The sequence below is a fragment of the Pseudopipra pipra genome, chromosome 1 (assembly GCF_036250125.1).
Source record: "Pseudopipra pipra isolate bDixPip1 chromosome 1, bDixPip1.hap1, whole genome shotgun sequence".
Classification (NCBI taxonomy): Eukaryota; Metazoa; Chordata; class Aves; order Passeriformes; family Pipridae; genus Pseudopipra; species Pseudopipra pipra.
The window spans coordinates 46521592-46547087 of NC_087549.1; the positions used below are offsets into that span (position 1 = coordinate 46521592).

General features: G+C 41.2%; 1 protein-coding gene and 1 long non-coding RNA gene across 4 annotated transcripts in view; one reads left to right on the plus strand and one right to left on the minus strand.

Moving 5' to 3' along the window:
- Positions 1–779: 779 nt before the first annotated feature.
- On the minus strand, positions 780–14224 carry LOC135414243 (uncharacterized). The gene is made up of 2 exons (XR_010430636.1): positions 8042–14224; positions 780–6989 (listed from the first exon to the last, which is right to left on the minus strand). It is a non-coding gene; the product is annotated as an uncharacterized LOC135414243 (long non-coding RNA).
- Positions 14196–25496, plus strand: part of SS18 (SS18 subunit of BAF chromatin remodeling complex) — a 44750-nt gene continuing 33449 nt past the window's right edge. The window contains exons 1-3 of one of the 3 annotated variants that reach the window (XM_064654770.1): positions 14196–14391; positions 17851–17927; positions 19220–19304. In XM_064654770.1, the coding sequence (XP_064510840.1) occupies positions 14323–14391; positions 17851–17927; positions 19220–19304 (231 nt within the window). In that variant the 5' untranslated portion in view covers positions 14196–14322. The remainder of the gene's footprint in view (positions 14392–17850; positions 17928–19219; positions 19305–25496) is intronic. The other 2 variants (XM_064654755.1, XM_064654760.1) reach the window with 2 other exon arrangements.

The following is a 25496-nucleotide window of genomic DNA, read 5'->3' on the forward strand; positions in this document are numbered from 1 at the left end:
TCAGTGGTTCTTTCCACCAGATTTCACAGTGTAGCATAAAATGAAATCATTAAAACAAGTATATTTACCAAGCATTCCCCATTTTAATGAAGGAAAGAAGCCTAAGCTTTTCTTGAAGCATTTAATTTGTACTGGATGACTTCTTAGCAAAGCTGATTGCTAATTTGTTGGTGTCCTTTGAGCTACTGTAGCACCTTCTGGGTAATTATTTTCCAAAACCTCTTACCCAGTTTTAGCATTTTCACCAGTTCCATTGGCCTGTGGAGGACAAAAAGGAAGTCACAAATCTCACAACACACATGAACTTACTGGCCATAATCGATCTTATAAAGGGCTGTGTACATTTTGTGCTGGGACTCTCTCACTATCACCTGCAATATGCAGTGCACACCTTGCCTGTCTGCCAGGTCAACAATTTCTCCTTGCAGGTCCTAAGTTAGACTCTGGTAACGTTTCAGTGTTTCATCTTGGAGTATCCAGGAACATAAATATATATAAGAACAGCAGTTCTCAACTTCATCCCATGCATCTTTTTCTTTAAGTAAACTATTCTAGCAACATTGTGTGCACCAAACCCTCTTCTGATGTAGAACTAGGGGAAGGACAGAAATTTCAATACGCTTTAACACAACTGAGCAACAGTTGAAGAAACTCAAATTCTGTCCATGGTAAAAGCATTCTAGGTAAAGCAGGGTACAGCCTATTTCACTAACCCACATAGATCTATCTTCAGCATTTTACAAATGCCATGGCTCAGTTTGGTGTTTATTTGGGGGGGGGGGGGGGGGGGGGAGGGAATCAAGAAGTACTGTTTGGAAGAATGCCAAAGTTTGGCACCTATTTCTTTAGGTCAAAGAAGAAAAAAAAGCCATGCACAGGGTTTCTCTCAAATGGAATTCAAAATTTTTTTCAGTTTCATTGGCATCAAAATTGCTATCAACTCCCTGGTGAATTGAAGAGCGTCCACATGGTGTGGGATGCAAGACTGGCTTCTAGTGCTGCATTGTCTTTTCTTGAATATCTAGAGAATAAATATTTGTAGTGGCTCAAGGATTATCTTTCCCTCTCTGAAGTGTAATGATAAAAAAAACTTATTCTAATGTAATAATACTAACAAAAATCAGTAGCATTTGTTCATTTAAAAGAGATGCAGAAGGTGGGCAGAAGCTTCATCTGGGTTTACTGAAGAGCTGATTATGATCATGTGCCATGACTCGGTCAGCTAACAGTATCCCTGGTGGTCCAACTGCCAACACACCTCTGCCAATCCTGCAAACAAGGTCCCATCAGCATTTTCTCGAAATTAAAATGAGAATGGCAAGAAAGGTGTCCTACACTGTTTACAGTGGGAAAAAAAAGTATATTCAGAAAATTGTTTTTCTTTTCATGTTTACAATACTTTCTTTTTTTTTTTAGTAAACCAGTTGTTAGATTCTGTAAGTCTTCAGCTTTTTACATGCTCATTGCTCAATCTACTCAACATCTATCTGCATGCTCCAGAACTCTTTCCCACCTTTGAAATATTATGGTAGCTCTGAAGAACAGTGGTCTGTGCTTTGGTCCAAGTTCATTAGAGATGAAAGAAATTCAGAGGATGGGAAAAGCAGACTGTGAGAAGGGCTTCCCTACTTTCTGTCTTTTGGAAATCAAGCAGAGAACACGAAACATAGTCCAATTAACTACACTCTTGAGGCAAAAACTAGGGAGTAAGAGACAAATACAGGCAAGACCCAGCAGGACAGGAAACCAAGACGGTGTGATGGGCACATCACGGTATAGCACAGTAGAAGACTGCAAAGTTAAACACTACCTCTTGCATCAGTAACTTTGCTACTCTATGCTCACCTTGGGAAAAATAAAAACACACAAACACACAACAATTAAGAAAGGAGGAAAGAAGGAATTAGGCTTTCTCATTACCTTTCGTCCATAACCTCCAAGTTAAGAACCCAAATCTCAGAGCAAAAGGGAATTGGGAGGGAGATAATGCTAACAGCAAGAATGGTTATTACCTGACAAATTATCTAAAAGGCACCTTTCCCCTCAAAGATTCTTAAATAGAGACAACACAAAGTGTTTACTTACTTGTCAGTTCTAGCAGCTACGCTAAAGCCATCAATAGCATTAAGAGGTGTAAGAAAAATGGCAAAAGTATCAAATTGATAAAACTAGCATTTACAGTAGCAACACAGTAATGAGAAGTACTTATATAATAAAACTACCCACTTGGAAACAAAGATTAGTGAATACAGAAATGATAATCACTATTCGACTTTCTCTTTGGATATTTTATTTCATTAGTGGACAGAGAGAAATTCACAAAATGCACAGAACATAAATAAAACTAGCGTAAGACTTTAAAGGATTCTTATGCCCTTCAGTTCTTTGCCTCAAAGCCAATGTTTTGCCTTCACCAAGGCACGTACACTTATAGGTCTGGGGAAGTTTTAGTCGATTCTACAGAAAAATTCTTCCAGTTTACTCATAACCAAAGTATGGAAGCAATTACAAAACATGCTGACATTCTATCTTCCCCCCTCCTCTTCTATTAAGTCTGGAAGATACTTATCAAAGAGAATTAATGGAAAGCCTTCTGAGCAGTGAAGGTGGACACTGCTCCTGTCTGCACTGGAGAGCTCAATCCACTGCAGCAGCTTCCAGCTGCCTTAACTACACCTATGCCAGAATGAAAAGGTAATCAGTGTATGTGTCCAGACACTGGAGCATGGTCATTGCTATTGCTGCAATGGTCTCTGGCACACACCACGAGCAGGCAGCCAGGGCACAGCTGGTACATTCTGGAGGCAAGGAGAGTCTAGTACGAACATGATCTTGAGGACAAAAAAATGGTCTTCAGCAGTTTTGGTCACTAATTAAGAGGTACTGTGAGAGCTTCCAGAATTCACTGAGCACAAACTCGGCAGTGAAATTACTCCAGTAACTTCTAGTGGTAAATATTTGATGGACTGAGTACAAAGCATGGACAACACCAGCTGCTATCAGGTGTGACTGTGCCTTTAGCCAGAGGACTTCCTCGACCCTGCCTCTACCTGTCTGCAGGATTATAAACAATAATACTCCTCTTGATCATTGCCTCCATGAACAATCATCATATTCAACAGTTTCCCTTCAATTAGAATGGAAGCCTAAATATAATCATCCAGATTACTTTCTTGCTACCGCTTCCAGTTGCAATGCTGATAGAGAGAGCTTCTAAAATGATGCACAGAAGGGTTCACCATACTTGTTCCAATTTACTTGAGTCAATTACAAAAGCTTGTGATCAGTCTGTATGAGTTAAAATTCTCTGGTACAAAAACTCCAATAATGCCCTAGTTTCAGTTTGTGTTCTTTCAAACACAGATCATTTGTGAGTTTTAAGTATTTTTACAGAAAATTTCTATTAAAAGCAACAAGTGAACAAAAGAATTACAAAGAAACACAAGATACACTTCAGACAATTTTTTTTTCTGTATGAATAGGCTACCATTTCTTGCAGCAAATATTAAGCCTTTGTAAAACTTTTACATCTATTTCTGTATTTTTGCTATAGTTTATTACAAGTTCATTTCCAAAACAAAGTATAATTCAGTGAGTTACCTGGAACCTTCCTCCTGATCCTGTTGATGTACAGTTCAGAATTCAACATCAATGTCCAAGACATGCACTGACTTTTAATGCATAAAATTAACTCTGGATGCAGTCCATACATGCAGTACTTACATACAACACTTAGATACTTGCAGACAATACGAGATATATTAAATTGACACATACTTTCCAAGACTGGTAGGTACCAGATGGATCTGTTTGGCGCAGTTCAGGACTCCCACTGCTATCAAAGCCCACAGTCAAGGCAGATATACCAAAAGGTCTATAGCCATTGGCTTTGCGTGCAGCACTCTGGGAAAACTGACCAGTTTTGGCATCCCAGAAAATTATGAAATTTACTGACTCAATACAAGCAAAACAGAAGACTGAAAAAGCTCTTCATTTCCAATGCATCATAGAGCTTATTTCCAACCTTTAGAAGTTAGTCTGTGGTCAGTGTTCTAACTGCACAACTCCATTCAAGTAATGCACACGTAACTGAGGTAAAACAAGCTTCACTGTGAAGAAACTACTCCCTGTTAAAACCACACAAACTACAGAAATTAAGGCTGAATCATATCATCGTTTAACATGATCTCAGGCACAGTTGTGAACAGATTTGAAGGAACACCTCAGCTGGTTGCAATCAATCAGCCTGCTCACAGGTGTTCTGATAGTCTTTGAAAACAAGAAACTGCATCTGTGAATTTTACATTCAATTTGGTCTTTCACATTGCTCTCTTCTGTAAGGGATGTTATTGCTGTCTTCTTTTTAACTTTATATTTTTATCCCAATTCTTTTATACAGTAACATTGTTTGGTCTCTCTCCTTTATTATTTTCAAATTATACAATAAAGTTCTTCACAGATCTATACATATGTAGAACAGTTATGTTTGCTGATGCTCCTTAAAATAAAAGAGCTCATAAGGATGATTTTTCTTTTTGTGAAAAATGGTGATATTAATTTAAGAAATGCAAAAAAACCTTGTAACCTACCTTCATTTTTTTTTTTATATATAATAGTTAAGAACTACCAGTTTGTTGTCAATACTGAGGATTGTCTGACACTTTTAAGCAGGAACCTACAAGTGTCAAACCACTTATCTGCTAAAGTTGCAAAGCAGTGTGTGATATATTCTACTGTGGCTGGACCCTCAAGAGTCAGTTTATGGCGCTGTTAATCACCATTCTGGCACCAGCAGCCAAGTCTGTATAATGATGGTGATAAAGTAATCACAAAGACTCTTTCATTAACTAGCAACAAATTCAACAAATTTAAAAAGAAGCAAACCATTGCAACTTTTTTTTGAAGTCAGAAACTGCTGAAGAAGCAATGTAGATGAAGACAGAGACAAATTCATAACAGCACACAGGAGTAACCTTCTTCTGAGAAATATCAATTTTAAGTCAGTTTCAGGCCATAACAGTTTTTAAGTTTACAGAAAGTTAACTTGCAGAATTAAATATGGATTTGGCTGCTCCAAAAACACATATGAGAAGCACCCTCTTCCCTAGTGTACCACTCTCACCACCCCACAGTAGCAGGAAATGGGGCTACAGCTCCTTAATAGTGTGTAAAAAGAGACGGTTGCTGAGGTACATCTTTATTCTTCTTCATTACAAGCTACTGTAGAAAATCCAAAGCATAATACCACATTACAACTTTCCTGATGGTCAAGCCAGCTAAGTTCCTTACTTCCCAATTTCATAGTCAATCACTCTCTGGTGCAGTTCTTAATTCTACCATTCTCCCACAAAGTCATCTGCTTGTGAGGCCAGTGAAAACAGTTTGTAAAAGTAAAAGATAATGAATTTTTTAAAGTTAGATCATTTTGATGAGCTGTTTACTACAAAAAGCTGAAAATTTCTTCAGTCACTTGGACTCCCTTTCTTGGGGAGCAGTTCCATGTTCAGCATCAGCCAATGTAAGAGCACGCTGCTATCAAAAAAGAGATTCTCCTATCTCCTGCCCCTCACTTTATCTTTTCATTCTCTCTCTGGTTTAGGATGAACTGTTTTGCAGCTGTTAAGTCAGATCACTGTGTTGACCCAACTCAAAAGTAAATTTTTTTTTGAAAAGCTGAGTTTTGTTTTTATCCCTTCCGAAAGCATGCAAAGAGGACAGTTTAACATCCTGATAGCACAACCTAAGTGGAGATTGCCACAAAATACAACAGTTCTGTTCTTCCCAAAAAGTTCCACACAGACATTCCTGCAGCTTCCCCTGAACTGGATTTAGCAATCACTCAGCTTTGTGGCAACTCAACAAAGAAAAGAGTTCACTTTACATCAGATCAGTGACTTTAGCACTGTTATCTTCAGTTGCACCTTGCATGGCTGGATTGGTTAGGTGTAACATCAAATTGCACCCTCAGTGGGTGGCAATAATGGTTTGACCATCAAAAAAGGACAGTTCCATCTCCTCCTCCAACTTCTTCCTTCACTCCTCCTTTCCCTCACAGAGTTATGGGATTCACACATTGAATCAAACCAACAAGCAAATGAAGAGGGTTTTTTTTCTGTGAGGTTGGTGAGCTGAATTGACTCACAAGAGCTCCAAAGCAGCCTCAGAAGGAGCACTGGGGGAGAGATAGCAGTGCCTAGGACAGAGCAGAAGCAGGAGAAGGAAGTGGCAGACTCAGAAAGCACACACTAGAGTATGGGGATTTAGACTGATCTAAATCAGTGCTACTGTGGCTTTCCTCTTTGAATTGCTTCCTCTGAGGCTCTGCTGGCTCTCACCTGGCCTGGGTGAGACATTGCAAGAAATCTTCTCTTCTTGGCTTATCTCTGGCCTGCAGAGCTTCCATCCTGGTTTACCTCAACCCAGCCAGGCAGCAATGCCAACACAAAAATGACAATGGAAGAGCACAGCCTAGGGTAAGACCTTTGCCTTGCAACTAGTGGTTTAGGGTAAGACCTTTGCCTTGCTAGTGGCAACTAGCCATGACCAGCCAGTTTAGTGGTCACATGGAACTATACGATGAGATGACACGAGATGAGATATGAGATGAATGCTCTAGGCTGTTTCACTTACAATATGCTGAGTTTCCATGCAGTTCTGCCTTCATTCAGTCCTCGTCTGAAGGGAAATATTCTTTGTGGAGGCAAGTGTTTGAAAGTGTTGGCTTATAGATGTATGGAACAGGGGTTTCATTTATGAAACAGACATGTCAAAAGGTAGCATCTAGGGCAGAGGAGGAGGAAGGCTGTGCAGATCTAAGCCCAAAGTTGTCTTCCAGGTGTCCAGGAATATTTCCAATATCATCCTGTCTTGTTTTGATGAATTTGATCTCTAGGTTTGCCTTTCTTGTCTCTTGCAGTCTGCCTATTGCCATTGCAACTAGTACAGAGCAATTTCTGCTATCCAAGAGGCTTGTCCCTGATGACAAGATGCTAAAAGAGGATTAGAAAAAAACCAGGACCATTAATTTTGAAAAATCAAAATGATTCCCACTAGCCCCATAAGGATCCTTCTTCTAGAATTAAATCAGTTATTTAGAAGGCTTCATATCCTCGTACCAATCTCGCAAACCATAGTGTCCATGTTCACACTATTTTTCATAAATTCAGATTTTAAAGGTTTTGAGCAGTAGTACCTTACTCCTGCAAAAATACATATACACTAATAGCTAACCTGTGTGTGACCATATTTAAAAATTACACAAAACCACATTCTGTCATTATTAGAAGACTACTAGTATTTCATAATAAAGTGTAGATTACATTATTGGAAAAAAGATCCTTTTGTTATTCCTATAGAAAAAAACCACAAGAGGCATAGGCATTATTTTGGCCCACATTCCCATCAGCAAGGCTCCTAATTAGTCTTTCAATTTAGAATTTTTCTTGCTGATATTCAAAGCAAACTCAACTTGATTTTCAGACTGATTTAATAGTAAGATACATTGCTATTTTACTTGCAAAATATATTGCAATTACGGGACAACACTGTGATACTTTTCTAGAGTATCTTTTTAGATGAGAGGCATGCTTTAAAATTTTATGCCGAATAAAAGGAAAAGAGAGTGGTAAAAAGCATTGCTACATCCTTAAAACAACATAAATACTAGAAATCAACATAGTTACTATGTTTTTTTCTGTTTTTCGATGCTGCTTATAGAAAATTGCAGCCAGTTCCTATTTGTATGGTAGTTCAGAGGCAGTTTACCTATTTCTGTCATGTACTCCTTGTTGTCCTCATTTTAAGGGAAGACACAGGCCTATAGTTCCTACCTTGTAAATACCAACTACTGGACACTGTAATTAAACTGAATTTGTCTGTGCTCCCTGCTGCTCTTGGAGCTCAACCTTCCCTCACCCTTTGGCATGCCTACTCCTGTGAGCATGCAGGGAGAGCCTTCTGGTCAGGCAGGAGGACACCTCGTATGCCAGGGGCATACTCAAAGATTTTGTCATCATTTTGCCTGCCTGGAACAGTTGCACACCTGCTTTCCTCAGTGGCACAGCAGGGAAAGAGAGATGCTCCAGCAGCCATCATCCCTACAGACCAGACTTCTCCCTGTGGATGCAGTCTCCTTTTTTTCACAGCAGACCTCCTCTACTTTGAGGACCCTCTTCTTACAGACCGCACTCACACGAAGCATTTCCTTCCCCTCCTTTTTTCTCCTACTTGAAAAGAAACACCTGTGCATAAATGCAAGGAGGCCTGCACGGATGAACACAAGCAAGGAGCTCCTGACAAAACCCAAACATAAAAATCAAGTGTACCACAGGTGGAAGCAGGGACAGGGGATCTGGTGGAATACAGAGACACCGAGCATGCAGAGAGGGGATATTTTACTAATCCCAACCTTATTTAAGGCTTTAGACAGTATCTCTCAAAACAGTCTCATAGGCAAACTGATGAAATACAGATTAAATAAGTGTACAGTGAGGTGTACTGAGAATTAGCTGAACTGCCAGTCTAACAGGGTTGTGGCCAACAGTATGAAGTCCAGCTAGGGACTAGTCAATAGTGATATATCTCGGAGGTCAATACTGGGGCCAATACTGTTTAACTTCTTCATTACTGATCTGGATGACAGCAGAGAATTGGAACCTCAGCAAGTTTGCAGATGTTCCAAGAGTGGGAGGAGATGTTGCCTACACCAAGTGGTGTATGTCTTTCAGAGGACCTCAACAGCTTGAAGAAATAGGCAGACATGAAGCTCATGAAGTTTAACAAAGGGAAGAGCAAAAAGCCCTGTACCTGAGGAGTAACAACTCCATTCACCAGCTCACGTGACTGCTCAAAGCAGCTTTGCAAAAAGTACCTGGAAATCTTGCTGGACAAGGTGAATGTGAGCCAGCAATGTGCCCTTGCCGCAAGGGCCAAGAGCATCCTGGGCAGCACTGGAAAGAGCACTCCCAGCAGAATGAGGGGGGTCTTTTTTACTTTATGACATCAGGGTCTCTGAAAGGAAATTGCATGTGATATAATTTGTACTTTCTATAATCCCTCAGGAAGTTGTTGACTGGAATTGTGAGAGGGTGATAGTACTGCCCTGTAGTAGTTCAGTCGTCTCCTCTGTCCTTCATGGTCATGAGTCTTCAGAAGGCTGGAGATTATGCAGATGATGCACAAGTGAGAGTCCCCAGAACAACAGTGTGCCTCTGCACTGCAAATGTGTTGCCTTTTAACAGATCTGGAAGTTCAGTGATCATCAAGATCACTGCTACCTTTTCTTCAGCACAGCTTGGCAGTGCCTTCTCATATTTGTCTTTTCTGCTTTGCTTTGAGCATTCAAAAATTGAGGAAGTTAGTGAACTGTAGCACTTTGCTTCTGTGTCCTAAAATAAAATATTAACCTCTAAGAATACTTAAAGAATTTTCAGCGCTAAGGAGGCTTAGATTAGATGTTCTGCTATTTTTTATTTATAGCATATGTTCCAAGTAGCTGAAGATTCCCTTTTGAAGAATAAAATCAGGACATGGAAAGATTTTCTCACCTCAGATGTTGAACTTACTCCCATTACTGCAAACTGCTGAACCCGCTCTGAGCTTCTTTACTCTAAATATTTATACTTGCAGACTCAAACAACAGGTAGTAGAATAAAAATTTAGCATCCCAATGATTTTTTTCTGGGTTTGTTACTGCCCCTCTGGAATATGGCAAAGCCAGCAAATATCCTTGTAGTGTGCAGTGCTGCTTGGTACTTCGTTTTACACTAGAACACACAGGCTTGCATTTCAGGTGCTACTTCTTATTAATACTCAATACAATAGCCAGTGCAGAATAGAAACAACAAAATTGGGAGAAAAAAACCAGACAAGAACCTGGCAGAATAAATTCAAGACAAATGTATCCTGTTAGTGTGATCCCTTTTAGGAAGCAAGAAGCACCATTTACCCTAAACCCCACTCTGAAACTGCTGTGTATTTTAATAACAAATTACTGTTTTTTAAATAAATAGAATTGGAACATCAGCCATTTACACAGGCAGACCTTCAGGTGCAAGCTCCATTTTGCAACAAGATGAATTAACACAGAGACTGGGCATGTAGGAAATCCCAGAAAAGTTATGAGATCACCAAGTCCAGTTAGTGAAGAAATACTACACCAAAAATGGCATTTTTTCCTTTTGCTATCTTCCTTTTCAATCTAAGGAAAGACACTTCTTCCTTGGGATCTGCTCTGTTACCTGAGGGCATTGCTGATGCTACATAACACGTGCATAAACACACCCTTTTTTTTTTAATTGCAAGACAAAAAAGCTGTCTACCCTGAAAAGGAAGCTCAAATTCACTGTCACCCTATTAGCAGTGAATTCTGAGCTATCATACTTACTACAGTAACAAAAGAGGGTGGGGTTTAGTCATTTGAAGTGAATGCACGAAATGAGGTCCTGTCACCAAAAGAACTGTTAAAGGCTTTGTCTAAGAAATGCCTGACTCTTGAGAATCATTCTTAACTTTCATACAGAAACCTTTAGCCAAGAAGGTCTTTAAACAGGTGGTTGTACTACAAAATTCTTCGCTGTCCTCTTTCCTGTGTATATACCTTCATAAATACTAAGTTTGAAATTTTTAAATTTTAAATGTACATTTGAAAACGTTGATGAAGCAGAATTCTGTATTTTCCTGCTTGTGAATGGGAATGTCCATGACTTTATGCAAACTCAGATAATAAAAGTGGCAGAAAACAATTTGTTACCAAGAAATATGAGTTGGAAAATATGGGAAAAAAATCTTTCAGAAAAGGACTGATCTTCCTCTGTCTGCGTTCTTCTCTCTCCAAAAGTATGACATATTCAAATGCACATCAACCAAACAAAAGACAACATTGACAAAAGTTGGAATAAGAGTTGGAAGAAAGATCTGACTGAAACATGTTTGCATTTGAAACTCTTTTTGGTGGTCGAGATTTACGCATCTAAATTACAATTAAATAATGTTAAGGTTATGAGTAACTCACAAGAGCGAAGAAATGTGCAATTAATGGGAAAATATACCATATGTCCTTTGATATCTAGGCATATTGCAGTGCATTAAGGAAGTCATAAAAGAGACACCCTGTTGTGGTTATGTGTTCTGAGACATGTGGCACATTTCCATTGTAGCTATCTATTTCCCTGCTTGTATGCATCTGTGCCATTATTTAAATGTTGATTTTGAATGTGAATTTCCCTTTGCATGGTAAAAAAACCAGAGCTGCAGATTCCTTTTTTTCAGTGTTTCTTTAGATCTGTTGCCATTTAGGAATGTGGAAGTCCAAAACGTTACACATATGAATGAAAGAATATCACAAATGGGAATAAATCGATTTAACTTAATCCTCAGACACACTTAAGGCAAAGGAGATGGTTTTAGTTACTATGAATGAATGATCTTATATCTTCCCTCTAAAAACTGACACACTTAAATTCCAAACACTGCTCTCCTGTATTTTGCATAGAAATGGGAATTTACTAAACAATTGTGTGTATTTAATTTGGATCATTTGGGAAAATACAATGGGAAATTACTACTTTAATTTTAAGGTTCCTGAACTGTGGCATCCCACAAATGTATTTTTTTTTCCTCTACTCAAAACAAACCTGAAAATGTGGAAGAAGAGAATGGAACATTCAGATCCTAAAAGAAGTATCTATGTGGCTGGCATGTAACCCACATTGTCCCAAACACCGTGATCACCGAGATACCCCAGTGCACAATATTTTATGTACAGTGCTTGGGTAACCAGTGAATGACATCTAGATGTCATACTTGTGGAAACAGAAAAACATTTTGTGGCATTCCCAGTGTTCAGTGTACTTCAGGGGAACATGTTTGCTCTCCAGTTGCTGGAGATGCCTGTAGCCTTGGGACACTTTCAGACACATCACCAGTTCTCCAGGGCCAAGTACATGCTTCTGCCAAAAAAATAAGTCCTCAGAATTCTGTTAGTAACTGCCTAGGAGATGGTACCTTCTGATTACCTGCTGATTTGGCCATGGCCATCATGCATTCTTCATTCCTAGGATTCTTCATTGCAGTTTGTAGTAACTAGAAAACGTATCCTTTGGAACACAGAGATATTAGAACAGTTACCCTATGAGTTCACTCCAAGATCATACAAAAATAACCATGAATCACCATGAAGCATATCAACTCTAGAAAAAACAGGTTTCCTCAACCCTTTTTTCCGTTTTTGGTTTCCTACAAGTATTATAGTGATGATGATAAAGTGTGTGGGAGACAGAAGAAATGGACCAAAATAGTCCAAAAAAATGTATCCCGATACCATGGTGATGAGTGAAGTCGTCAGAAATACAATCAGCCTAATGGACACGCTGGCATTGCTCCTCCTTAGCATGACCTACAGTGTCAGGATTGGGCCAGAGACAACTCCTAGAGAGAAAAGCAAGCCAGATTAGCATCACATCAACTCAAGGTCCTGTTTAATCTGAAGAGACAGGGCAGAAGTGCCATTCTGGTAACAGAGAGCATAAGGCCCAGGCAGTGGGCCCTTGGAGAGCCTGATGCTGTAGGAATGCAAGAACAGCTTGGAGCCAGCAGCCTGGGAACTGGTTGTCAAGGGAAAAAAGCAGGGGGTGATGGGCAGCTGCAGTACACCCTTGGACAGCAGAGCCAGGAAGAGTAATCTTCATGGGGCTGGGGAAAGGAGCCAGCCTAGGAACAGTCTGAGGAGAGAGCGTGCCAGTTGGGAAGCAGCTGTACAGCCACGGGGTGGCCATGGATGCCACTGACAAATGTGTGCTGTAACCCAAAGGGCTGGCTAGGGCTGCAGGGAAGAGCCAGGGCCTTCAGCCAGCAACAGCTGAGGAATAGAGCAAGCAATGCACCGAGTAAGGACCAAGATGCACGTTTTGTGTTGTAGTGTCCTGTCATCGAGTAGTGAGTGTCCTGTCAGCCACAGCAGCACACACCTCTGCCAGCCACAAGAGCAGGGATCAGTCTGCAAAAGGCAGGGAATTCTACCCACAGCCTACAGTGTGGCTAAGCAGGGCATGTGATCAGGAAAAAGCAGGTTTAAAATGCTTTAGCTGGGGTCTTTCAACGTCCCTGTACCCTCTACCCTATGAAACTCCTCATTCTTCTAAAGAATTGTCTTAGACTTTGCAAACTTGCTCATGAGGCTCTTTGGCAAAACCGAGATTCCCTCCAGTGGCTGCACTGAAACAAACCAAGGCTGGTTTCAGCACTGCCAGCGTCTGCCATTTATATTCAAAATTGCAGCAGGAGCTGCTTTTCCTTGCTTCGTTTCGCTCCCACTCCCTGCGGCCGCTCAGCTCGGCAGGGAAAAGCAGCCCCCGGTCAGCGAGCTGGGGATCATCCAGTCCAACCCCCTGCCAAGGCGGGGTCACCGACAGCAGGTGACACAGGAACGCGTCCAGGTGGGTTTGGAATGTCTCCAGAGCGGGAGACCCCACGGCCTCCCCGGGCAGCCTGTTCCAGTGCGCTGCCAGCCTCAGCGTAAAGAAGTTCTTCCTCACGTTGAGATGGAACTTCTTGTGTTTTATTTTAGGGCCACTGCTCCTCATCCTGTCGCTGGGCACCAATGAAAAGAGTCTGGCACCATCCTCTTGCATCGCACGTGGCAGGAGCGTCTCAGCGGCAGCGGCACCTCCTCCGGCGCTTCCCGACCGCCGGTCCCCTCACGGACGGGCCGGGCCAGGCGAGCACAGAACGCCGCCCCCGCCCCCGCTCCCCTGCCGCGCCTCCCGCCCCGCCCCGCCCGGCCGCCCGCGCGGGCTGCCCGGCTGCAACCAACGGCGGCGCTGAGCGGAGGGGGGAAGGAGAGAGCGCCGCCCGGCACAGCCCGAGCGCGTCCCCTGTAACGTGCGCACCGCGGCGCTCGCACCCCCCCCCCCGCCGGCCGTACCACTTCCCTGCCTGTCCGGCTCTGAGGCGCGTCGGGCAGGATCGTACCAACGCGGCCGAGGGAAAGGGGGTAGACAAGAGGGTGCGTGACAAGGGGTGGGGGCTCACTTTCGAAACGGCGTAGCGCCGGCTCTCGGTCTCGTTGTTTTGGCCGGGCCGTGCGGGGCAGCCGCGGTCTCGTCGGAGCTGTCCCTCGCCGGCTGGAAAAGCGGGAAGGAGCCGCCGGTCCTCCTTAACGCCTTCCCCCGGCGGGACGGGGATGGGCCGTCCCGCCAGGCGCGCGCCCCCGCCCCCCCGCGCGCCGCGTTCTTCCCGGATCGGCGCCGCTGTTGGATTCGCGGGGCGCGCGCGCAGGCAGGCGGGAGCGGGGGCGGGCGCGGAGTCTCCCGGCACCCGCCAGACATGTCGGTGGCGTTCGCGGCCCCGAGGCAGCGGGGCAAGGGCGAGATCACGCCGGCCGCCATCCAGAAGGTGAGGAGGGCGAGGGGAGGCGGGCCCGGCCCGGCCCGGGCCGCCCTGGGGGCTGCAGCTGCCGCTTCCTGCCTCGCGGGGAACGGGGGCGGCGGCGCCCGGAGCGCCGAGGCCCCGGCGGGGAAAAGGGGGGGGGGCCGGGCCGGGCTCACTGTGCCCGGGGTCGGGCCCAGCGGGGCACTTGTTGGATCCGCGGACCGGGGGCGGGCGATGTCCCTGAGCCCCCCACTCCGCCCTACTTCCTCCAACTCGGCTGCCCCGATCGACCCCGCGGGCCTGAATTAACCCGAAAGAACTCGGCCTGGACGCGGAGGAGTCGAATAAGTCCCTTCCTGCGAGGGGGGCCTGACGGTGGGACCGCAGACGGGCTATTCCAGAGTCTTTGCGTGACTTCGGGCCCTGCGGGGTAAGCGGCGGATCCAGCTCCCAAACTTGGTCGGTCAACTTAATGCTCCCTCCCCCAGAACCTGAGGTGTGATTAAAGAAGAACATCGCTGCCGGAGCCAATGACAGCGGCTCCGGACGACTCCATTTCAGCTTTTGTGGGAGTGAGCAAGTTAACTCGTTAAAGAGCTCAAAGAAAAGCACATAAAGGATTTGTGAGAATCCACAGTGTTTTCTATCAGCAGAAATAAAGGAGTATGTTCAAGTTCCCTAGTAAGTGGGTGGTATTTGGAAACTGTGCTGAAGACTCGCACTGTGTTGTTGGTGTAGATAGCAGTGAATCAAACACATCTCAGATTGCTACAAGCTCCTTGCGTAGTAGGAGCCTTTTGGGTAAATGCAGCTAACCTCTGATTTAATTAAGAATTAGAGCGTCAAAAAGTAGGTGTTTCAGGGATATGGACCTCAAAGGAGACCCTAGAATTATAATGGAGTCCTCCAGGAGAAGTTGGTGCTTGAGAATCGTAGATGAAAAATATATACCCACTAGGTGGAAAGCTGCTCAGAGATAGTCTGTAGAGACTTCAGGTCACCGAGGTGCTTACAGAAAACGTAGACAAGTTTTTCTTGTGCTGTAGTCAAACCACTAATCTGATGGTGGTGTGCTGGCAAAATCCTAGTGTAGTTAAAGCTGAAGAATCTTTGTAATGTACATAAGGTGTCAGAAGCCCTGGAGGTACCTTCATCCACCTGGTAACTAAATTCTCTTTTGATGGTAGGTGTTTATAACTATTTCAATTTTCTATCAGCAAAGGCTCAATTAAACTTGCATAAAATAGTTGTCTGCGGCCCCATCTAGGATACAGTTATACTGCTTGTTGCCTTTCCTCTGGGCCCTATCATTTCTCCCCCCCCAGCCCTTCTTCCCCAAGAGGTCCAGCTTACATGGCTGCAGTGAAGGATGCAGCCGTCAAACTGGCAGTCTCAAGGTTGCCTGTCTGCTAAACTTCTCCCTGTGTGAGACATTCTGAGGAGAGCCTTGATTCAAGGCTTCCTTTGCGAGTCCTCTATTAGACTTCAGTATCAAAGGTATTATCTCCTGTTTTACTTATTTTTTTTTCTGATGAAAGTGGCCACTGTGTTTCTTATAAAAGTTGAAGTTAGTATGTGTGTCATGTGTCTGTGTAGCAGTGGGTTTGTGATCCTCTTTGGGGAGTGCAGCTTCAGCTTTGCCTAGTTTCTGAGGCTCACACAGCAGCTGAAAATACTGCAGTCATGTCTGTGTTTAGTGCTTAAATGTGTTTCCAGATCCAGCAGTTTCAGGCAAAATACTTGCACTGGGATCATTCTAGTCCGTTCTGGTGGATTCCTGGTTAGCATTTAAGAAAACTTGGCTGGCTGGGTCATTCTTATGTGGATAGAAGGCCTGAGTGGACTGCATAAGGTTTCTGACTCCATACACTTTTCATAGTGGAGGTGGATTAGTCAGGGGGGGAAAAAAAGTCAGTACTTCTTTCTTTTTTTTTCCTCTCTGTAGAATTTTTGTAGGTTGGATTCCTAAGGAAGTGAAGATCATGTAATGTTGTTGTGCTTTCCTTGTAAAAGCATGAGCCTAGTCATGGCTGGTTTCAACCACGTTTGGAAGGAGAGAGTATTAGAAGTGGTTAAGATTCTATTAGTTTTGTGAAATTCAGCAGCTGGGTAAAGGGACCTAAACTAGCTTTCCAGTAAAAGAAAGCAAAGGAATACATTGATGCAAAATTTCCCATTTGGCAGTAAATTTTCTGTTTTGTTCAGTTGACTTGGATAACTTGGCTTGTACCTCAGATTATCCATGGTTCTGCTCAGTCTTGTCTGATCAGAATGTGGGATGGGGGTAAAAAAGATAAGAGTGTGGGGATGTGCAGCTCCAGGAAACTAGGCTGGTTTTTTTTCCTGTTTATGTGACTTTGTGAACTTTCTGAAGAAAGCTGTGAGATTGACCATTTCCCGTGATTTTTAGAGCTACTTTTTTTTTTTTTTTTTTGGTCAGAAAAATCTAATTCAAATGTGTTCATTTTTGTGGACACTTCTGAAGTATAACAGAACTATTGTGCCCGTTTGTCCTGATTCTGGCCAGAACACAGTTAATTTTTCCAGTAGCCGGGAGGGGCATGGCTGGGACTCCCATGGCATGGGAGGCTATTCTGTGCCACCTTACATCAGGGATGTGGGAAGGAGTTCGAATAGCATGATGGGGTCGGGGGTCGGGTATTTTCAGAGTCCTGGGTGCTGAGCACTCACATGTGAATTGTTCACCACTCTTGTACACTGTGTTGTTAATGTTGTTTCTGTTACTGTTTTTTTTCTTACTTCATTGCTGTTTCCAGCAAATTGTTCTTATCTCAACCTGTGATCTTTAGCTTTTGTGCCTCCAGTTCTCCTCTCCAGCCACCAACGGGGCAGAGGGGGAAGTAAGCAAGGGGCAGGTGGTTTGGAGTGTTTCAGTGGGAACAATAAATTGGGGAATGCCATTCCTCAAGCACACCACCATTAGACCAAATATCTATAAAATGCAGTTTAGTTAGAGATTCTTCATGTAAATATGGCCTAGCTTTCCAGCACATTTCCTTGAAACAAATCTGACTGGTCAGCTCACTTCTCATCAATAACAATTTCAGTGCCTTTTGTTGTTAAATTTATAAACAGTTGCAGGCTTTAGAAGGAAAAGGGAAACTTGAGGTGTAAACTTTTAAGCAAGTTTCTTCTTAGCAATCAAACGAAGGAATGCAGAAAACTTCTAAAATTTATAAGAACATGATGCGGATCAGGCAAGTATTGAACAGAATGCTTCACAAATGTAGCTATGGTAGTGCTATGAAACCCTTAAACTGAAACCAGTAATACTAATCAGAGGGGAAAAATGGGAGCAAAAGAGTGTTTTATAAATTATTGGTGAAGTAGAGCTTTCTGGATTACTACTTGTTTGTTGTTGTTTTTAAAACCTCTGAGAAGAGGAGCAAGACTCAAAACTTATTTCCAGTCTTTCAGCAAAGAATGTGAAACTTACTCCAAACTTCTTCTTTATTGTTTCAGATGTTGGATGAAAATAACCATCTTATTCAGTGTATAATGGACTATCAGAACAAAGGAAAGACTTCTGAATGCTCTCAGTAAGACCTTAATCCATATCTTCTGTGGACTGGGTGAATTTCCATCTAGATCAGCATTATAGATTTGTTTAGCTCACCTTGTAGGAGAACTGTGCTCTGAAGAACAAATAAGTTATGCTACAGATAAAATTTATGTGGGTTTTTTTATTTGCTGTATGAGTATCACCTTTGTCACTGAAATGTTTCAAGTTGCCTACTGCAAGTTGATGTCATGATGACAACGCTCATAAAAATTGGGACTGTATAACAAGGATCTTTTCCCTCTGTATCATAATTACACTTTGGGAAAGAGGTAGCCTTCTTCTCAAACATTTCAAAATCATGTAGGAAAATGGACCTTTCTTCTTCATGATGGCATGTTTGAAAACTGCCTGCTTTTCACTTGCCCAAGAACAAATAGGCTTGTCTTAAATGTTTGGCCTGCCAAAATATCCCATGTGGACTTGCTGTCTAATGAGAACTGTAGAAGGAGTCAGTTGTTGAGGAATGTTATTTTCTCATTACCATTTTCTGGCACAAGATGATCACGGCACCCATGTAATCAAATATGGAGTCATGGGACAGACAGAACATCATAGTATAGCTCAAGTCCCTTGCCAAGAGAATCAGTAGTGTGAGAGTAGGAGGGGAATCATAAATAGTAGGTATTTTTTGTTTAAGGGAATACTTTTGTTCTAGCACAGTTAGTGTATTAAGCTGTTTGAAAGCCTGTAGTTATGTACTTGTGCTCTGTTCCTGATTTTAAGGTTATTTTTGTGACTGGACTAGATGTTGGGACACAGGACTGGGGTTCTGTAGCAGGAAAATCATTCCATAGCTAACTTCCAAAGCTTAAGGTCCTAATGAAATGTGTGCACCGGTCTTGGTCATAATTCACATAAATCTATGATATCTTGTATATTGGGACATAATAGAAAGACCTCTTATTCTCTAGTGTTTGTGATGAAAATTACACTGAACAGGCACAAATACATGAGAGAGCTCTAAGTCTTCTGGTGATTTAGTTTAGGGCAGGAAGTGAAATAGGTGAGAAGAGTGTCACCCAGCTTCAGATTTTTTCACAGCAAGACAAGTAGAGAATATACAGGCACAGATTTGGTGGAGACATTGGGAAAGACTGGACAATAGATAAGTGTGAGGGGGAAAAAGCTTAAGATTCCTAATAATGGTGCTCTTGTAAGTCTCTTGAATCTTGATTTACACAGCTAGCTTTTTTGACATGTGTAGAGTTAAAGTAAATTCTGATGTTACTGTATTTGTGAATTAAGATCTGTTTTGCTTTATTTTGATAGATACCAGCAGATGCTGCATACAAACTTGGTTTACCTAGCCACTATAGCTGACTCCAACCAGAACATGCAGTCTCTACTACCAGCAGTAAGTACAAAAAAGTGCAAAAGTAGGGAATAGATTTCATTTGGATTCCTGGAGGAAAAAAAAACAAAACAACCAAACAAGTGTTTGAGGTAATGACCAAACACTTTGCCTCTGATTTACTGTATATAGAATACATGATGCAGTGTGTCTTCATGCTGTATTTGGAGTAATCTCGCTACTTAGGTCTTGCTTAAAACCTGACCTGTTTAACTGGAGACTGTTACTGTGAATCAGGTGTGCAGTGCACAAATTATCTGGCCTCCTTCATGGATAGATTATTTTCCCCCCCTTAGCTGAGAACTGTAGTGATATGGCTCTTAGTCAACAACTACAGCAGTACTCTTTTTCCTCTTACATTAGGGAAAGGTGGGAGAATGAGATTTTTTTTTTAAATATTATTATTATATTTTTATTTTTTACTGGAATATAATCCATTCTCTTGCCTTAGTGGAATGAGGCTGGGTAAATTTTTGTCTGCTTTTCTATACTGTAGTTGAGTTTCAAATTCTTTGCCTCTCTCCTGTTTTGGAAAGCAATCTTTTTTTAAGGTGGGTAGTGATAACATTAAAAAAATAAGGGCTCACAGGCTTCACTTGAGACACTATATTGCTTTACATTTCTTGGATATTACTTGCTTTAATCTGAATTTTTCTGAGTCTGTCTTCCTGAACTCTGTGTTTTATAAGATCCATGAAATTTTTCCCATGTTCCATTGTTTATGGAGCAGTAAGGAAAGAAACAGCGAACATTAAGATAGCTTGCTTTCTGTTTGCTTTCTGCGTTAATCAGAAAGCTTGGGGAGTTCATTGTGAGTAACACAAGGAAGTTCTTTGTTTTTTGGTAATAAGACTTTTCTTGAATTAATATAGTCTTGATTCATTTCTGTAATATGAAGCTAAAAAGAATGTCTGTAAAACAGCCATTCCTAGATACTAGTTTTCACCAACTGAAATTGAATTACTTTTTCTTTGGTCTCTGGAGAAGTGTTCTCCAATCATTGCTACTAGCAAAGCATCCTTTCAAGTTGGTACCTAGAGGACTATAGAAACAGTGCTTCATTATGTCCAACCTGTTGTGCCTGTAGAGGCTTCTCTTTTTATAAATCCATGCTTGTAGCTGAGGGGGAGGGAGAGAAACCTTTAAGAGGGCTGTGTGTGTTCCTCAACTAATATGTTTTTTGAGGCTTAATTCATATCCTGGTTCTGATGACAACTGGAAATGAATTTGACCTTATCCTAATCCCTGGCGAACAGCCCTGCTGTTAAAGTTGAATGTGATGACATTCTCTTCTTAAAAGAAAATGAAGATAGGGCTGGAAAAGGCTTTTGCAGATCTAGACTGAAGTGCATTTCTGATCCTGAATGGAAGGAATATTCCACACTACTGAGAAAAATAGCATAGTGTTTGTTGGAGGGAGAGGGAGTCCCCTTTGGACAGCTGAGGAAGGGAATAAAAAAAGTAGCTTCTTTGTTTTTCTTACAAACTAAAATACAAAATGAAATTTCGATCTTGAGTGTTATCTAAATGTAGATGCTCTGACCTACCAAGTAAAATCTTGGAAGATTTCCCTGAAATGTGGTAGCATAATCAGATAAGATGATTTTTGTTGGGGTTTATAGAAGAATATTCTTTAAGTTCTTTCTGTCTTCCCAGTAAATTTTAGTTAGAAGAATTTGGGAACATGTGAGCTACTGCCTTCTACAATGCAGGATAAACTACTTCAGACTCTTTTCCTCTATTGGTTTTCCATTTAAGAACTGATGAGGCTCAAGTTGACTTGGAAGTACTAAGTTTCTCTTCACTATGCTTCTCTATCAGCTGTTGAGCAGTTTGCTAAATTCAAGGGTTGTGGGTGGCAACAGCTAAATATGGAGAAAGATACTGTGTGTATAGACATCTACTATTTTTGATACTAAATACATCAATTATGATACTCCTAATGCAGTAACTTTCCACGTAACTTAGGAGGGATTGAGTCTGGATAGCTTCTGAAGGTGGGTTCTATCTCATCTATTCATCTCTGGAAGATTGTTCCCCTAGTAAACTGTATTTTCTTTTTTGTTTAAATTTTATCTTGTTGCTGTTTTAATCAGCTAAATAAACTCTAAAGAAATTTCTCAACTTATTAGAAACTAATAGTTGTGTAGTAAAGTGAGGTTGAAAAGAGAATACTGGTGTTAAGATAGCATTCACACTGAAGAAAAGGGATGAATGACCAGGTTCACTGAAGTTTTTAATACAAGCTAAAATGATTCTAACCTGATGATAACTTCATTGTATTCTCTAATAATATTCCTTAGACTTAATGCATAAAGCATTGCTGGGAAAATGGTTCGTACTCAGCTGCTGTGCCTCTGTCCTTGTCTTTTAGAATGCACTATTCTAATGAAATGTCTGACCTCCTCTCTGAAACTCTGGTATTGCCTGTAGAGAACAAGAAGTGTAGTGAGCCAACAGTGTTGTGCAGAGAAGTGTTTCTGTAAGGGGGACCTGGAAGTGAGGAAAAGGTGATGAAACAGATTAAGGAAGCACTGCAGGGTCTGGGGTGAAGGGAACTAGAAAAACTTTGAAACTCCAGTGTCATAACAAAGCTCCTGTTGTCTTTGTGTGCGTGCTAGAGTATTAAATTATGACTTTTGGGATGAGAGACCTTCTTTCACATTAAAAGACAAAAAGAGTGTGAGGTTATTCTGGAGTCAGCCAGTCTTTCCTCAGCTGTGTGAACAGCAAAGTTTTTAAGGGCAGGGCTGTTTTGAAATGTCTTCCCATCTGGATAAGAGCACTGACTAAGTTCACCTGTGAAGTTGATAGAACTTTGTTTCCTCTCTTAGAGTTGTGGCAGGTATTTCTTTCTTGGATAGCAGTTAAAAGTCTCTTTACCACCACCTTATCAGATAAGCCAGTTTACCAAAAAGGGCTTGTACCATGAGGAAAACAACACTGTTGAAGTCTTGTGATATTTCATTAGTACTGCTTTTGAGGGAGGCTGTAACAAAGTATTGGTGTCCTTGAACTATTGAGAGCAAAGGTGTAATTAAAGCAGTAGTGAAGTATTGTATGTGTGTGTTCCTAAACACATTCAATCTCAAACTGCAGAACAGGCATCTTGTCCTCCCTGACTTTTATTTTTTTTTTGTTTTCTTGGCAATGTTTTAGTGGCCTTAAAAAGGCATTGCCAACTATTGATAAAAAAAACTCCAGCTTTTCTACTTGGACATTTTCTCTCCTTCATGTCTTAATTTTGCCAAATATTTATAAGGAAACAACCTGTGACCATCACTTTATTTGATATGTAAAGGGGAACTTTCCATTTTATAATGGGCAGATATTGAGGTCTACAGGAATTATTTGATTGGGTTTTTTGATTATTTGTTTGGGTTTTTTTTTAACACAGAAATTTATTTTTTTCAGTGTTTTTATTACATAATGCATCTTGCCTTCTGTCAGAATGAGATTTCAGCATGAGATTTCAGTGCATATTTCAAGAAGGTGATGAAAATAAATGACTATTACTCACTTGTATAACATACCAGTTTTATTTTATGTTGAAAGTGCCAGTTTCTTTCAGTAGCAAGCTAAAGTTTCCAAGAAAACTTGTTGTGTCCAAGTTGTAGAAAAAATCTAGACATCACATTAAATTATTTTTCTAAATTTCACAATACTGGAAAGATTATAATAAACTAATAAAAAAGTGATTTTTTTTTCTTGCTTGAGATATTTATTTCAAAACCAAAGCTTTTTGTAGGACTTGTGAAATCCCTTATTGTGTGTTGTTTCCAAACTTGTCACACAGATTAGAGTGGAGTCTGTTTAGTTACAAAATACTTCTACATAAAATGGTAGTTGCTTTTTATAAACACCCAACATCAGCAGGCACTGAAATGATGTTTATTGCCAAAACAACTGCTGCAAGAGATAGAACCACTAAACATAATTACTAGCACTTGGTGAAAACTTGCCTTCATCTTCCTTATTGGGAGGTTTTTTTTATTTGTTTCGTATGTGGGTGGTGATTGTCTTTTTTTTCCTAAGTTGTGGAGTTCTGCAGGCTAAATAGGAATCTTTGACGTAAGCATGGTTTCACTCAAACAGTGGAAAGTTTCTTATGATCTTAAACACATTATTTTTCAAAAGGGTAGTGTTTAATCTATGGTTTTAATGAACTTGTGATGTTTCTAGAAAAAAAATTGGAGTCTTAGGAACTGAACAGTGCACTCTGCTTCTTTGGTAGCCTTTATTTGAACATAAAAGTTGTCTAAAATATATGTTAATTGAATTACCTTGATAATTATTTTTCTTTAAAAAAGCAAGATGGGATCCAGAAAATAAAAATATGGCTCAGTTTTAATAACTTAAAATTTTGAAATAAAGTACTTGTTACTGATGATGAGAGGAATCTTAAATTTACGAGATTCTTGTCCAGTTACGTACTAAATGCCTGGGAAAGACTGATGTCTGTGGTAGTGTTATGGTTTAACTTCAGCTGGCAACTAAGTACCATGCAGCTGCTCACTCACCCCACACACCTTCCCTCTCCTCATAGTGGGATGGGCAGGAGAATCAGAAGAAAAGCTAAAACCTATGGGTTGAGATAAGAACAGTTTAATAATTTAAATAAAATACTATAATAATAATCACAGAACATGCTGAGTTGGAAGGGATCCACAAGGATCATCGAGTCCAACCGTTAGCCCTGCACAGGACCATCCCCAGGAGTCACACCGTGTGCCTGAGACTATCATCCAAACACCTCTTGAACTCTGTCAGGCTTGGTGCTGTGACCACTTCCCTGGGGAGCCTGTTCCAGTGCCCAGCCACCCTCTGGGTGAAGAACCTTTTGCTGATATCTGACCTAAACCTCCCCTGACACAACTTCAGGCCATTTGCTTGGGTCGTGTCACTGATCACCACAGAATAATGTAACTAATTAAACTGAGTCAGCTTTTGCTGAAACCAGTTCCCAGCCTGAGTGTGATATTCTATGGTGTGGAAATATCCCTTTGGTCACTTTGGGTCTGCTGTCCTGGCTGTGCTCCCTCCTGGCTTCTTGCACACCTGCTCGCTGACAGGGCATGGGAAACTGAAAAGTCCTTGACTTAAGAGTAAGCACTGGTTAGCAACAACTAAAACATCAGTGTGTTATCAAGGTTAGTCTCCTGCTGAGTCCAAAACACAGCACTGTACCAGCTATTAGGAAGAAAATCAACTCTATCCCACGGGAAACCAAGACAGGTAGTATAGCAGAAAGTCTGTTTGTGGTGTATGCTTTCCTGCTCATCACAGCTGGCATCAATCTTTAAACCTCTAGATTAATTCAGTGTATATTTAATGTTAGTGTATTGATTAAATTAGTTTTAAAGCAGATACACAGAGCAGTATGGTGCATAATTCTGCATTAGCTTTTCAGAACAGAAGTCCATGCCCAATTGAAGTTCAACTATTTGTAAACTGACTTAATAGAGAACAGAGCAAAAGGAAGGTCAGATGTTTCCTGTCAAGAGGCAAGGGAGCTATTAGTCAGAACTGGAGCTTGGATTTTGAAGAATAGTTGCTCTGATTAAATGTTTGTTAAATAGTTTTTAAAAAATCATAATAATTTCTTAAGACTTTCTAAAAGAGATACATTTGGTAGTAGATTTCTTGGGAAAGAGAGGAAAGATGTAGCGTTCATACCTACCGTATTATGTGGCTACACTCTAATGCTACACTCTGCTGCCCTTCAAACAAGGGACAAGTAGAGCCACTATGATTTGATGGGTAAAAGAAATTAAGCTCCATATTCCTGTCCTGTTATTAGAAACTCAAGCCAGTGCAAATCCATAATTGATAAAAGCTAATTTATTTGTGCTTGCATCCTCCCTGAAAAACTTAATTTCTTAAATTATTCCTTCCTCCAACTCTTCAAGCTCTTACGTTTTTATTTGCTATGTTGGTTTTGCATAACAAAAAAGATGTATTGTGTTTTGTGCGCAAGAAGCACATGGGGTAAGCATCTTTTGAAAATAGTCTCCAGCCCCCAGTTAGTTAGGCTTTGTCAGCAATGAATAGGAAATGTGGGACATCAAGATTCATGTTGTATTGCCACAATACTCTTAAAAGTCAGCATTACCACTGTGTTAGTGATGTTGGAGACTCAGCAGTCTGAACAAAACGGTAAATAAGACTTTTCTTGAACTTGTACAGTATTCCAGG